Raw genomic sequence first — 16,054 nt, 5'->3', positions numbered from 1 at the left:
TTCCAAGTTCCTATGGCAGAATAAAGTCTTATGATAGGTATACAGATGTATCTACAATTTTATTTTGATTTACTGGTATTCGGGGAGAACATGTGAAGCTGATTTACAGCCTTATATAGCTATCCCTGAATGGTAAAAACATGAACACAATGATATTGCATTTATATCGTTATAAATACAATTATGAAGTGGATGGCTGATGACCAAGGGGAAAGTATATGTATTCTATATGTTTGCAAATCACATTAAATTTTAAGTTAAGAAAAATTGGTCAATCCGAAATGTACTTCATAAGCGATTTTGAAATTATTTGCAAAATACAATAAAAAATATAGCATCAATGAATGATACATTTCTTACATCTGTCGTTGATCTTAGTTGCTTAGATCCATACAACATAGTTAAATGTATGAAGATAACCATGGTAAGTCACTTACGCTGAGAACCCTAAAGAATTGCAGACCACCGCAGTATCATGATCATCCCAGTAATCATCACAGACTGTTCCCCATCCTCCATTGTAATACAGTTCCACTCGTCCCTCCAAGGGATTTTGTCCACCCACAAGGCGAACAGGGATGTCTGGAATTCAAATTAATGAACAGGTGAAAATGATAGAGTTCCAAATCATAATTCCTACAAGGAAAACAAAATTAAAAGTTGAACAAACAGGGACCCCTAAACATACCAGAGGTGAGTAAGGTGTCTAGGTGGAGTAAGCATCTCCTGACGACCGGTCACACCCGTCGTGAGGCCTTTATTTCAATAAGATAAACGAAGTAATCCGTGGTCAAAATAAGTGTAATGAACGGCCTAACAATCTGTATGAAATACGTCAGACAGCATTTGACCCAATGACAGGGTGTATTGGCAAACTAGATCGTTATAACGACCATAGAATTTGCGAAATGCTGACTTTAAATGAGACTGTTGAAACCCCTGTAATATCAACTTGTTTCTATGTAGCATGTCTTGATTTAAAGCGTGGTCAGATGCAGAATAAGTTCTTGCGTATTGAGTCAGTTGAGAGACATGAACACCATATGCAGATGATAATGAAATATTGCTACATAGATATAAGAAGTTGACGATGGAGAAGCTAAAGTCATCCAGTTTGTCATAAAGTTGAATTTTTACTTTGCCGACAACATTTATAAGAATATGAAGTAGATGTGGAAGACTCTATGATGTCTTATTTCGAGTTCACTGGTATATATCGAATCGACATATGAATGAAACTTCTTGTTGTTTTTTGATAAATCATAAATTCTATAAAGAATGCAAAGTAAAGGAAGGGAAAACAGGAACCCCAGGACACACCAGGGGTGTGATCAGGTGTCTAGGAACATGCTATCATGTATCATTAACACATGATAAAGAAAATACCACCATCTTGGACACAAAGTTTTGCTGTTGCACGTTTTGAATTTCCTTACATCGTCAACCAGTTGAGTTTATGAGTTAAAATTGATTTGAATTTCAGTATTTGCCTATAATATTCTATTGAATTCTATCCAAGATTCCTTACTACTGAATGGCTGTAGGAGCCGAGTAAATGCTAAATTTGAAGCCCTTCACCTCTCTTGGTGACGTCTCCATATGAGTCAAAAATTCTCGAGAGGAATGTTAAACAAGATACACTCAATCCACCATGTAAGCGAAGTGAAATAAGCATAATGTATCTTGGACGTCATATATGACCACAACAAAGAATATATTGAAAATTGTGGGAGCAAAATATCAAAAATAGCATCTACAAGATGATAATGAAGCCTAGATGTGGAGAATGTAAAATTATATTCATAAATTACCTTTGGGAGAACAAATCACTGCAGCATCCTCGTGGTTGTCACAGTTATGATTTCCCCAGCCGATATGTTGGCAATGGAAGATGTCTTGTTCTGTTCCCTGGCAATCGACGTTGTCCAACCAAATTTGAGGACCACCTTTACCGAATACTTCACAACACAAGCCTCGTGCTGAATTTCTGCAACAACGAATTACAAATGTCAATGACTAGTAAAATTGAATCGGCAGTGATCAAAATAATAAATAGAAAGTTTCATCAATATCTGAAACCAGATAGAAATGTTGAAAATAGATTTTATGGCAATGCAATTATGGGTTAGTCATGATGTAAGATGAACTTGTGGAAAACTAAGACGCTAGTATGTTCATATGACATACTTCAAATCTGACGCTCAAATAACACTATTGTCAATGTTTCTATTATTTCCAGTTTCAAAATCACAATTATCTTGTTATTGAGATGAACTTGCAACTGGGCTCTGAATAAACGTAAGGTGAAGATAACGAACAGTGATTAATCTCATAACTCCTTTAAGTAATACAATATAGACAGTTGGGTTAACACGAACCCTTGGGTACACCAGAGGTGGGAGGAGTAAGCATTCACTGTCGACCGGTCACATCCTATATGTTGATCAGGTAAGCAGAGTTACCCGGAGTCAAAATCAGTGTACAGTACGGACAAACAATCGATGTGAAAAATGTCAGACAGCATTTGACCCAAATATAGGTTGTATTGGCAAACTAGATCATTATAACGACCATAGAATTAGCTCTTGCGTATCGAGTAAGTTGAGGGATATAAACACCATATGCAGATAATGGAATGTAGCTCCATGAATATGGGAATTCGACGATGGGGAAACTGAAATCATTCCGTTTGTCATAAAGTTGTATTCTTAGTTTGCCGTTAATAATTATTCTCAATAAAATATCAAAGTACGAAGCAGATGTGGAGAATTCAGTGGTGTCTTTTATTTCAAGTCACGGGGATTCTATGGTCGTTATAATGATTTCGTTTGCCAATGTAATATATGATTGGGTCAACTGCTGTCTGACATGTTTCATACCGATTATTAGACCGTTTGTGGCACACTAATTTTGACTACAGGTTCCCCTGTTTACGTGATCAAGACATATGGCTCATGGCGTGTGTGATCGGTCGACAGGCGATGCTTTCTCCTCCTGGGCACCTGATCCCATCTCTGTGTTTGTCGAACTCCTTATTTTGTATTCCTTATACAAGTTTTGAGATTGATCACCGTTCGGTATCTGGACTAGTCAAGTTTCCTATATTGCATACATTATCATTGCATTCGTATGGAAATGCATTAAAGGTGACGATATATAAATAAATATGACGTCATGGCGATGGTGCGATACCTTGTAATTGTTTGCTGTTTGTTGCTTGTTAGAGGATCATCACTTACCTGGAATATCCCAACATTCCGCATACAACTGCCGCGTCATTATGGTCCCAAAAGTCGTCACACACAGTCCCCCACATACCGTTATTGTAAATCTCCACCCGTCCTTCGAACGGCACTTTACCGTCCACAAGCCGTACCAAATTTCCTATAAAAAGTGTGAATATCTGTTACAGTATCTTCACTCTGGAAACAAATTATACTGATTTAAGTGAGATTAATAGCAAATGATACAGATTAAGGTGAGACTAATGACAAAATACACAGATTTAGGTGAGACTAATAACAAATTGTACAGATTTAGGTGAAACTGATAACTTTTGAAATGAATGGAATAAAAGTTGAGACATACGAAACGTTAATATACGCAGCCATTATAGTATCACAAATGTAGATATTTGGTATTATTTTGTACTTATGCAGATTAATTCAAAGAAATATTTCTGTTGAGTTGTCAATAAGAAAGACAATGAAAATAGCTCTTGTTATTTTTTACCTACTCACATAAATGTACATATTACTTGCCTCCATTTGGACTAAGTAGCAAAAGAATCTCAGGATGTTTTTATAAGATATTTATACTTGTAATGAATTATTATAAACCAAATACACCCCCTTTTTCCTTCTAACAAATGTAGATTGTATTATGTCGTTCAAAATGTACACATACGCTCTGTACAGTTCTCTCCGTAGAATCCTGGATAACAGTTGCACGTGAAAGAGTTTCTTCCATCAATGCAAGTGGCGTTGTTTTTACATGGACCAGAGGAGCATTCATCTACATCTAAACAGAATGATATTAACAAGGTAGATATTGCAATGCTGACAATGTTTTGGAGGATTTGATTGCAAGACTAGTACCCAACAATAAGCATCACATTTGCATTTATATATTACCTATGGTGCAGTTCTTTCCGGTAAATCCAGGGATGCACATGCATTCATAGTCTCCGACCAAATCAGTACAATTCAAGCTGTTATTACAGGGAGAATCGCTGCATCGTATGGAATCTGTATTGACGCAGTATGCAGCATATATGAAGAACAATATGCATGTAAGTAACCTTGAATTTCAATTTAGGAGTTATGCTGATAAATCATAGTTTGTACTTACAAATAGTAAAGTTCCAAAACGAAGTGCTGATGATAGCGGTCGATTTGACGCTACATCCGAGCTCTCTGTTTGCTACCCCTGTATATGGAGAACACTGAATTTAAGAACTTTGCGAAAAAATGTACATGCTAATTTTCTTTATCAATTCATTTAAGTCAGAGACATATTGGGGATAGTGCATGCACTTTTAATTTTGAACCAAACGTCATACCTTCATCAAATTGAATATAATAGGAAATCCCTTTTTGGTAATTGTATGAGGTATTGAATGACAGTCGATTGTCGCTGGACGGCTGTGGGTAAACTACTGAAGAGGATGTGACGTCAATTATCTCCACCAGTAAGCCATTAAATCCGTAAATCCTGATGTATGTGGGGGCGGTTGGCGGTACAAACTAAATAAAAGTCACATGTTTTAACCTTAATGTTCATCTCTCTTTGGAAGGTCTACTTTCATGTTTTGGACTATTTTTCAGGTTCCAGGAGTAAGAATAATCATAAAAGAAAAACTCCTTTATTCTAGAGAATGTGAAACGATTCTATTCCGTTGAGATCAATTTACATATTTTGTTTTTCTACTGCGAACGTCTCGAAATATTATATAAAAAAGCATCAGTGAACCTGACAAATACACTTGAAGAACTTCTTTCTAATGGGAGAATAATGCATGTACTAACATAGTTTGAATATCGCACCGACCACTGATGATTATCACCATGCACGAATCCAGATGGTGACTGACTGCCATCCATTACCAAAGGCAGGGTACTAGAACCTAGATAGCAACAAATACACATGATCACATGGGTTCAGTTGATGATTACATGTATGAAAAACCTTTCCACCAAAGCTAGAATAATGAAGCAGAAAGTACTCACTGACTGCATTTAATCTAATACACCTAGTATCTGTTGTCAATCTGCAAATTTGAAGCAAATGAAAAGTTCATTTTACGAATTTAAACTATGATTGTCAAACTCAACGTAGAGGGGGAGAAAATAAAATAACTTTACCCTAAATTGTCTTCTCCAGTAAAACAAATTATATATGATCCTTGCTGGCTGCTGGTCGGTGTCCAGATTAAATTGATGTAATAATCTGTCAGGGATATTGCTTGGATGCTAGACTTTGTAACCCCAATCGGAGATTGAGTGGTCACCTCACGAATTCTTGAAATTTAAAAAAAAATACACAAATCAGAGGTCCATAGTCTACTATGCTCACTAAACAATACATAAATCAGAGGTCCATAGTCCATATAGCTCACTAAACAATACACAAATCATAGGCCCATAGTTCACATTGTTCACTAAACAATACACAAAACAGAGGTCCATAATCAACATTGTTCACTAAACAATACACAAATCAGTGGTCCACAGTCCACATTGCTCACTAAACAATACACAAATCAGAGGTCCATAGTCCACATTGCTCACTAAACAATACACCAATCAGAGGTCAATAGTCCACATTGTTCACTAAACTATACACAAATCAGAGGTCCATAGACCACATTGTTCATTAAACAATACACAAATCAGAGGTCCATAGTCCACATTGTTCACGTGAACAATCTGTGTTTTCCTCATGTAAAACATAAAATAAATGCACCAATATGACGACATCATTGTCTCTATAGTCATGATGAGATTAAGGATTAAAAATGAATCTATTGTATAACATAATTCTTGTAAATTATAAAATTTTAGTTTTTAAAATCAAAATTATTCCTTATAACTATATTCCTTTGTAAACTTTAAACTTGTACTGAATCTCTGCTTGGGGCCAGTTGCTATGGTACAATGATATCGCTTCTGAGATGATTACGTTTGTTGTGTTTGCTTCTATTATGTTTTGCGTACCATAGAAATATTGAGATGTCACAACCTGTTTATCAAATGCAAGGTGAAGATAACGAACAGTGATCAATCTCATAACTCCTACAAGCAATACAAAATAGATAGTTGGGCAAACACGGACCCCTGGACACACTAGAGGTGGGATCAGGTGCCTAGGAGGAGTAAGCATCCCCTGTTGACCGGTCACACCCGCCGTGAGCCCCATATCCTGATCAGGTAAACGGAGTTATCCGCAGTCAAAATCAGTGTACTAAGAACGGCTTAACAGTCGGTATGAAACACGTCAGACAGCATTTGACCCAATGCGAGGTTGTATTGACGAACTAGATCGGTATAACGACCATAGAATTTGCGAAATGCTGACTTCATTCGAGACTGTTCAAATCCCTGTACCATCAACTTGTTTGTCAGTAGCTTACCTCGATTTAAAAACTGACTATACCCAGAACAAGCTCTTGCATATCGAATCAGTTGAGATATATAAACACCATATGCAGGTGATAATGGAATATTGCTACATAAATGTGGGAAGTTGACGATGGAGAAGCTGAAATCATCCCGTTTGTCATACAGTTGAGTTGTCAGTTTGCCGTTAATGTCTACTTTCAATAAAATATCTAAGTATGAAGCAGACGTGGACGACTCTGTAGTGTCCTTTATTTCCAGCTCACAGGGATATATCAAATCGACATATGAATGAAAGTTATCATTGTTAATAGACAAAACGTCATCGATATATCTAAAAGTCGAATTGAAGGTCACAGCGAGAGATTTTTTCTTCTCACGTAGAACTTTTTGAATAAATTCTGCTTCATATGAATATAAAAACAGGTCAGCTAACAAAGGAGCACAATTCGTGCCCATGGGAATTCCAACAGACTGTTGGAAGATCTCATCGCTAAAGACCACGAAGATATTGTCAATGAGGAACTGTAGCATATTTTTTATTTCAACTTCAGAGTACTTGTGCGTGGAATCAGAGTGGTGTTTAACAAAGTAAGTTTTTGAATGACTGGTCACTAGATATGAATATTTCCGTTTTCCGTTTTGGTTGAAGAAGCAACTGTCTATGATGTCAAAAAGTCTAGTCTTTAATTTATCGTGAGTAATGGTCGTGTATAGTGTTGAAAAGTCATAGGTTTTAATGCTATTGATTTGGGAAAAATTCTGTGATTTCAAGTTTACTAAAAGTTCTTTAGAATTTTTTAGAATCTACATTTGATTAACACCACTTCTGGCATATGTAGTCGCACAGTAAGTTTGAAGTTTCTCCTTCACAGCTGTTAACATTTTCGTGAGGAGCAAAGATAGGGCTTGGTAGAGCACTTACTGGATCCAGCAATGTATCTTTGTTTGTAAGGGTTTTTATGTAGTTTAGGAATCCAGTATAGGTAGGTAACTCATATTTATTCGACCCATTGACTGGAATATTAAATGTGTCTAAAACTGAAGCATGGTTTTGCCACAGAATTTGACTTTTGCATAACGCCCATGACTGTAGCAGTATGCGTTCTTTATCCGTTTGTAAGGTCATAACCGAAAGACACGTGCCTTTCACTTCTAATGCCGGGTACTGGGCAAACAGTCACTACCTAAGTTAACGTCTTATATTTACATGGCGCCAGGATCAAGAATAAACACGGGACTCTCAGGAAGCGGTGCGAACGCCCTTTTCTAACGCAACCGCTTATTCCTGAGAAGACGATTCTTAAAGAATATTCCTCCATTGTAGACATTCCCTAGCTCCAGAGAACATGGGATGGATAAAATATTCCTCTAAACATGGTGTGGAAAGAATTAAATCTACATTACACGATGATGATTACATATTATCTTTAAAATCTGTAACATTGTCGATTTTAGAAAATTGCATACATCTTTTTCTAACTATGTTCTCACTTTAGTCCTGGCGGTCTTCATTCTTAACAAACCTGAATTTATAGTATTTATGGAAGGTAGGAATTTCTGGTCATGTGGTTCTTCAAAATATTTGTAAACATACCATATGCACGTGGAATAAGTCGATAAAGTGAACTGTTAATGACAGACATATACACTTACAGGCAGATATACAGACATACGAGAGACGACAAACGTCACCTGGGCCTGTGGCTCAGATCTGCTAAAAAATTTAATGTAGAAGTCATATTGAAGCAATTTATTCGAACTCCTTTTTTGCCGTATGTTCTAGACAAACAAATACATTTGAATATATACACATCTCTCTGAAATGATACATATAGATCACAAAAAAGGTGGAAGATCTTACTATAACAGTAATAGGTAATATCAAAAGCCCCACTAACTGTTGATTGTTGGTTCCTGTCCGTATGCGGATTTCAATACTGAAGGTTATTCCCTGTACTGCCTCAAAACACCCATTATCAGCGGGTGTTGGTGAAATGAAAGTCGGTGCTGCGGCACAGGGGCTGTTGGAATCGAATATCTCCACCAGAAACTGTAATGGAATGCTGCTGATCGGAGTAGTCGATGACGATGTTGCAAAGTCTTCAATCTGTATTGCTACTCCATAGTAGCCGTTGGAGTTTGTAGTGGATGAGTAATCGATCGTGCAGGTCGTCTTGAATATCAGAGAACATCATTTTTAACATGTGTCTCTTGATTAGATTTATACAATGTTTACATCTATAGAATATTTACATCTATACAACATATGACAAACATAAAGTATAACAATATGTCCTAAAGAAGAAAATATCGATCGTGGGTAAAAGTTGCAATTTGGGAGTTGAACTCAGTCCGACTGCTTAAGTCATTGGACACAGTGCGTGAGGGTATATTTCAATGGGCTTTGGGTGAACCGCATCACGCCTTCACCTTTCTTTGATGAATAACAGACATAATAAAATAACGACCATTACAACCTATAATCCTACATTCAAAACTCAAACTCATCTCCAACACTGAAAGATTATTCTTCGTTAAATTTAAACAGCGTCAACCATATGAAACAGAGGTATGGATTTATTTCCACAAAGCAACTAATCTTTAACAAGAAAAAAAATATAGATATTTATATCTATCCTAGCCCCCAATCTGGCTAAAGTCAGACATTTATCTACACGATCGAAGCGGAAATAGGGGTCTAGCTTCAGTCAGATTGGTCAACCCCCTGTTGCTTAGTGAAATACACATTTAAATTCTTAAAAGTCTAATTGATTTTGTTTATAATACAAAATACACCTCGTCTAACACAGCGTTAGGGAACGATTGACATATCCCGGCGCATTCGTTGACAGGAGAGTTCGTTGCCCATCTGCACCGCACAGTGTCGCCGTCGTCATCCGCCACTGTCAGGATATAAAAGTGAAGCAGATTAGATTCGCTTTCAATTGTATATTTTACATTGATATTGAAAACGTTTTGAGGATGTACCTGCTAGGTTTTAGACCAACCTGGTATCTGGATAGTATGACTGCATCCTCGTTGAAGACGGACAATGGGCTGCATGGCTGTAACTGGTGATTTGTTAACTCGTCCTATGTCTGAACGATAGGCCAAATTAATGTGCGTCACTATAGACCAAGAGCTACTGGGATTCACTTGCAAAGTTCCAATCCAACAGCAAGAAGAATATCTGTAAAATTAGATTTATAATTAGTTTGCATCTCTTTTAACTATTCTGTCACCACTAATTGGATATGTGAACATTCAATTATCCGCCAGTGGCCTATTCAATTTTTTTTAAAATCACATAAATATTCAAATATCCAAGCGCCCATCACTTGTATATTCAAATACATACAAGGTGAAGATAACGAACAGTGATCAATCTCATAACTCCTACAAGCAATACAAAATAGATAGTTGGGCAAACACGAATCCCTGGACACACCAGAGGTGGGATCAGGTGCCTAGGAGGAGTAAGCATCCCCTGTTGACCGATCACACCCGCCGTGAGCCCCATATCCTGATCAGGTAAACGGAGTTATCCGCAGTCAAAATCAGTGTACTAAGAACGGCTTAACAATCGGTATGAAACACGTCAGACAGCATTTGACCCAATGCGAGGTTGTATTGACGAACTAGATCGTTATAACGACCATAGAATTTGCGAAATGCTGACTTCATTCGAGACTGTTCAAATCCCTGTACCATCAACTTGTTTGTCAGTAGCTTACCTCGATTTAAAAACTGACTATACCCAGAACAAGCTCTTGCATATCGAATCAGTTGAGATATATAAACACCATATGCAGGTGATAATGGAATATTGCTACATAAATGTGGGAAGTTGACGATGGAGAAGCTGAAATCATCCCATTTGTCATACAGTTGAGTTGTCAGTTTGCCGTTAATGTCTACTTTCAATAAAATATCTAAGTATGAAGCAGACGTGGACGACTCTGTAGTGTCCTTTATTTCCAGCTCACAGGGATATATCAAATCGACATATGAATGAAAGCTATCATTGTTAATAGACAAAACGTCATCGATATATCTAAAAGTCGAATTGAAGGTCACAGCGAGAGATTTTTTCTTCTCACGTAGAACTTTTTGAATAAATTCTGCTTCATATGAATATAAAAACAGGTCAGCTAACAAAGGAGCACAATTCGTGCCCATGGGAATTCCAACAGACTGTTGGAAGACCTGATCACCAAAGACACGAAGATATTGTCAATGAGGAACTGTAGCATATTTTTTATTTCAACTTCAGAGTACTTGTGCGTGGAATCAGAGTGGTGTTTAACAAAGTAAGTTTTTGAATGACTGGTCACTAGATATGAATATTTCCGTTTTCCGTTTTGGTTGAAGAAGCAACTGTCTATGATGTCAAAAAGTCTAGTCTTTAATTTATCGTGAGTAATGGTCGTGTATAGAGTTGAAAAGTCATAGGTTTTAATGCTATTGATTTGGGAAAAATTCTGTGATTTCAAGTTTACTAAAAGTTCTTTAGAATTTTTTTAGAATCTACATTTGATTAACACCACTTCTGGCATATGTAGTCGCACAGTAAGTTTGAAGTTTCTCCTTCACAGCTGTTAACATTTTCGTGAGGAGCAAAGATAGGGGCTTGGTAGAGCACTTACTGGATCCAGCAATGTATCTTTGTTTGTAAGGGTTTTTATGTAGTTTAGGAATCCAGTATAGGTACGGTAACTCATATTCATTCGACCCATTGACTGGAATATTAAATGTGTCTAAAACTGAAGCATGGTTTTGAAGAATTTCGTCTTTTGAAAGGGCAGTTGGAGTATAAGTATGATTACCAAAAGTGGAATTAATGCCAAGTTCGTTTAAAATACAGTTGTAATAATGAGCCTTACAAACAAAGACAATGTTGTTACTAGCTTTGTCAGCTGGAACCAAAACATATTCCTCATGTAACCTATCTAATTCTTTTATCACTTCTGGTTTACTAAACACAGAAGGATAAATGGTACGTACTTTTGTTTTCATGTGTCTAATGCGGGATTTTAATATCCCGCTTATGCTTTTAACCCATTCTGATAATGTATCAAGTTCTTTTTCATATTTAGCCCATCGTCTGGCATAATCTTCGACAGAACTCATAATAGAGATGAAGTTCTGTCGCCAATTAAAAGACCGAGGTTCTCTGTATTTAGGACCTTTAAGAATAAGTTATTTGAGGTCCTCATTTTCAACTATATCAACATCACCAGTAATGACATGTCCAGCTGGACTGTAGTTGAAAGAATATGAAGAACAAGAACATGTTGGTGGTATCCAACCTCCCACAATTGAAATATTCATATTTTTAATCGTTCATCAATTGAATATTCAAATATCTATCCGCCTTCAGTTGGATATTCAAATACCCAACAGTGCATAAATCAAGTGATTAAACAATTAATGCAATTAATACAAAAGATAAATTGTTGAAAAATCTGTTTGCAATACACAAAAATTAATAAGTCTGAATTTTTACACTGCTTCAATATAAATGAGAATAGAATTTCAACAAAAATGTCACCCTTTTTGATTTTGATAGATTTGTCATCACACTCATCACTTTTAGATGCGAGATACGCTTTAACGTACACTTTTCCAATTAACAACACATCCTAGTGAATTATTGCAAGGTCATCCCTGTCTCTAAATTTTTCTTGGCTCTGTCCCAACCATGAATTGAATGGATCAACGGCCCATCCATTTTCCTCACAAATCTTGAATTGGAAATGTTTTCACGGTCAGCGTCTGAAATAGGTTTCAAGGCATGTCGACATTCTTTCCACAGTCGCTTAGCTTTATGGCGCTCGTGTTGTAACCGGAAGTCAAGGTTCGATTTATTGATCCCAGTACCACGTTAAACTTCAGACTAACCGTTCCTTCGCCAAACCTCTAGCGTTAGAAGTGACGACACGGGTCTTCCGGGTATTATTTACATATGTATGACCGCAGGTCTTTTTATCGTGGTATACAATGGCATGATAAAGAACCATTATTGCTACAGCCCTGCGTTGCATACATAAGACCGCAAAACATTAACTGGCAAGGTTGGAAATTTACAGCGCTCTTGACCACATATTTACAGTTCATAGACCTCATTTTCGTAGATGAAAATATTTTCGAGTTATAAAGCGTAACTTTACCAGAAACTTTCGCAAATAAACACGTAATTTTCACGAATTAACTAAACACAAAAAAATCGCGAATATACGAGTATTTTCGCGTTATAACGCGAAATATTCTATATAAATATAGTTATAAATATAAAACAGGAACCCATGATTAGTACAATGAAGGAAGACTGGGGTTTATGCATTCACAAGTAACCTTAAAGTAAAGAACTACATACACACCTACAATTTACACACGCATATTTCAGAGTTTTGCATATACATGTATGCTATTAAAGTTTTGTTGAATGCAAAGTAGAATTCATAGTCATACTTTATTAATACCAGTGTTGCTTAGCTAACAACAGCTTTTAATACGGGGTATAAACTTTCATCCATTGAAATCAAGCTTTAACATGTCACAGAATTTCAAAGAACTACTAATCGCATTACCAACCACTAAATCTCTGAATTTATGGTATTATGGAGTAAAAAATGCTTAACCTATGTTTGCGTTGAATCATTTGATAACCTGAAAAACAATTCGGAATGTCTCTAGAAAGCACCTGGTGACCTAAGTTCTTAAAAATAAATAGATGAATCTGTTTCTTTAGAAGAAAAAACATAGAAGTCTCACAGAAACCTTTGTAACTAACTGTTTTTCAAGTTTGCAATTGTATATGCTTTTGGTTTGGTTTTAACATATTCTATTGTTTAGAGAGACCTATCCCATGTGGCAATTAATAACACAAGATTTGTACAAGAGAATAAAAGAATAATAAGATGATCTTCTTAATCTTCTTAAAGCAGTCAAATTATATCAAGAGATATGCATATACAAAATTACAAAGTACAGCTGGACAAATCTATCGTTATCTTCCTTCAATGTAATGAACAAATAATTCTATGCTGCTTCATTTGATATTGAGCTCATTCAATCCATAAATTCGTATTTATAAGCAGAATCTACGCTTTATAAAGTAAATGTTTCGCTTTCATTCGCAAAAGTTTCGCATTATAACGCAAAAATTTCGCGTTTATTCGCAAAACTTAAGCGTTAATTCGCGAAAGTTTCACGTTATAAAGCAAAAAATAACGCGAAAAAGATTCCAGTTACGAAAATTAGCTCATTTGGCTTTTGTACTGACTAAACACTTGATGACACAAATTAAAGGAAAGTACGATTCAGCACGGACGACCGTGAAAACATTGTGGTCAGCTTTAATTCGAAATTCTTGTGCGATTCCATTACCAATTTTAATGGAGGCCGTCATCACCATTTTGTCGATTTGATTGTCGACTCAAAACCTCGGCGACGATATGTATACATGTACAAATGTATATACTATCAAAGTAAATGTCATCTGTTGGCACTTATCGTCGACAACGACACGGTCGCGGTAGCTCAGTGGTTAGTCTCCTGCAACCAGACGATCGGCTGTCTCCGTAAATCTCCATCGGAGATTTGCGTAGACAGCCGAGTGTCTGGTTACATGATGCTACTCAGTTGTAGGGCGTTCGCCTCGTGATCGGGAGGTCGTGAGTTCCCGCGTCAAACCTAAGGCGCTAACATAAGTAGTGATTGCTCCTTCGCCAAACACTGATTTTGAAATTGAAATCACGGTTCTTTTGGATATGACCTTAACAACGGAGGTCCTGTGTCGCGACAGACGTTAACACGTTGCCGAAGTTTCACTGCTGTGGCATTGAGCGCAAAGCATATAGGTCTGAATTTGTAGAACTTCGAATTCACCTACAGCTGGTGACGTCTCAATACGAGCGAAAAATTCTCGACGGGACGTAAAACAATCAATCGACAACGGCAATATGTGCGGTCATAGGGCCAGGAAATAAGGACATACAATATCTTCGATAACCAAAAAAAAAAAAAAAAACATAAAAAAAACCCCAATAGATGTGTATGAAATTGTCAGGCAGACTAAGAAAAATGTAAACTGTCCTTATCAGCAGTGTTCAAGAATGTAAGGAATCATAAAAACCTAAAATCATAAAGTCAATATTGGTGGTTTTTGTAATAAAGAAAATGTCTGTTTTGTTCCATGGTAACTGAAATTTAATAGAAATAAAATTTTGGTCCACGTAGACCTGCTAATTTCCCTTCAAAGTTTTCTGTAATTCACAATGTTGAATTTAGAAGATTACATTCTCTATCAACATCAGCAATACAAATCAAAGACATTTACTTTACAATCTGATGGTCTTACAATATCTAAAATCTAATTTATGAACATCAGGATGACAGAATTCTTCTTTAAACAGTTTGCCTTCAGCTGAATCTATCTTGCATATTTGTTTTTCGGTGTGGGTGAATAAAGGTATCTGTGCAATATAGTTAACTTTCGGTAACTTGGGATCTTATTTGGTGACAGTTCGTATCAACAGGCAACAATTAAATACAATTTAATATACATTTCAACAGTGAAATACTGGAATTTATCCATTGAGTAAAAGTTGTTATTTTCACAATGTGACAACAAGAAATATTTGCCGACAATTTTTATCCGCAATACATAAAATTACTTTCATTTTACGTTATGTACATGTATATAATAATTTTTTTTCATGTTTTTATTCTTTTATTTTTCTATTTCTTCTTTTCTTCTTGAATGACCTAGGTCCTTCCCAAAAAATAATTTGAATTTCACGGGGGGGGGGGGGGGGGGGGGGGATTGCTTGATCCGCCTATCAAAGCATAAAATGCGTCATGTCTTGCAAAATATACCAGATGACGTCACGTCATATCTGTGAATTGCTTACATTTTACTGTGTTGGACTTTATTGGCGACAAAGCTGCATGCTCTGGTAAGCTATATGTAGTTTAAAACTTTTTGAAATGCAAAAACTGGAAATTATATAGCTTTTTCTGGCGTAGATTTAAACATTCCAGTACTTTCTGTCAGAGCGACTCAAAAGTCGATCTTGTGCTGAAGTAGACATTAGTCCTACATATGCACATATATGCACCCTACACATATCTTCTATTGTCAAGATTTTTTTGCAAAACCCACCAATAAAATACGCAAGAACCAAGATGGACATTTCTCGCTTCGCCGGTACAGTATGTCCTTGCGCGGTGCAAGTGATTTATATTTATCAGTGTTTAATCAGGGACAGCTAAATTTCTGAAGGAAAAAACCGGAAAAAAATGCAATAAACAGAAAATTCAATGTTCTTGTTGTTGGCTATAGAATTTATTTTTATTTCACCCGTGAGAGAATACATTTTAATATTTTCACTCTACTTCGCACTCATCAAAAATATATTAAATCAACTCTG

General features: G+C 36.4%; 1 protein-coding gene across 5 annotated transcripts in view; it reads right to left on the bottom strand.

Moving 5' to 3' along the window:
• Positions 1–16,054, bottom strand: part of LOC125645866 (mucin-4-like) — a 78,606-nt gene that overhangs the window by 37,190 nt on the left and 25,362 nt on the right. For all 5 annotated transcript variants that reach the window (XM_048871746.2, XM_048871749.2, XM_048871747.2 and 2 more), the window contains exons 3-15: positions 9,629–9,810; positions 9,417–9,523; positions 8,519–8,793; positions 5,364–5,519; positions 5,229–5,269; positions 5,028–5,125; positions 4,562–4,745; positions 4,351–4,428; positions 4,134–4,247; positions 3,907–4,020; positions 3,240–3,384; positions 1,812–1,987; positions 438–582 (exon numbers count right to left, since the gene is read on the bottom strand). In XM_048871746.2, the coding sequence (XP_048727703.2) occupies positions 438–582; positions 1,812–1,987; positions 3,240–3,384; positions 3,907–4,020; positions 4,134–4,247; positions 4,351–4,428; positions 4,562–4,745; positions 5,028–5,125; positions 5,229–5,269; positions 5,364–5,519; positions 8,519–8,793; positions 9,417–9,523; positions 9,629–9,810 (1,815 nt within the window). The remainder of the gene's footprint in view (positions 1–437; positions 583–1,811; positions 1,988–3,239; positions 3,385–3,906; positions 4,021–4,133; positions 4,248–4,350; positions 4,429–4,561; positions 4,746–5,027; positions 5,126–5,228; positions 5,270–5,363; positions 5,520–8,518; positions 8,794–9,416; positions 9,524–9,628; positions 9,811–16,054) is intronic.

The sequence above is a fragment of the Ostrea edulis genome, chromosome 6, assembly GCF_947568905.1.
Source record: "Ostrea edulis chromosome 6, xbOstEdul1.1, whole genome shotgun sequence".
In the NCBI taxonomy this organism is placed as follows: Eukaryota; Metazoa; Mollusca; class Bivalvia; order Ostreida; family Ostreidae; genus Ostrea; species Ostrea edulis.
This window is presented reverse-complemented; position numbering and strand designations above follow the sequence as displayed.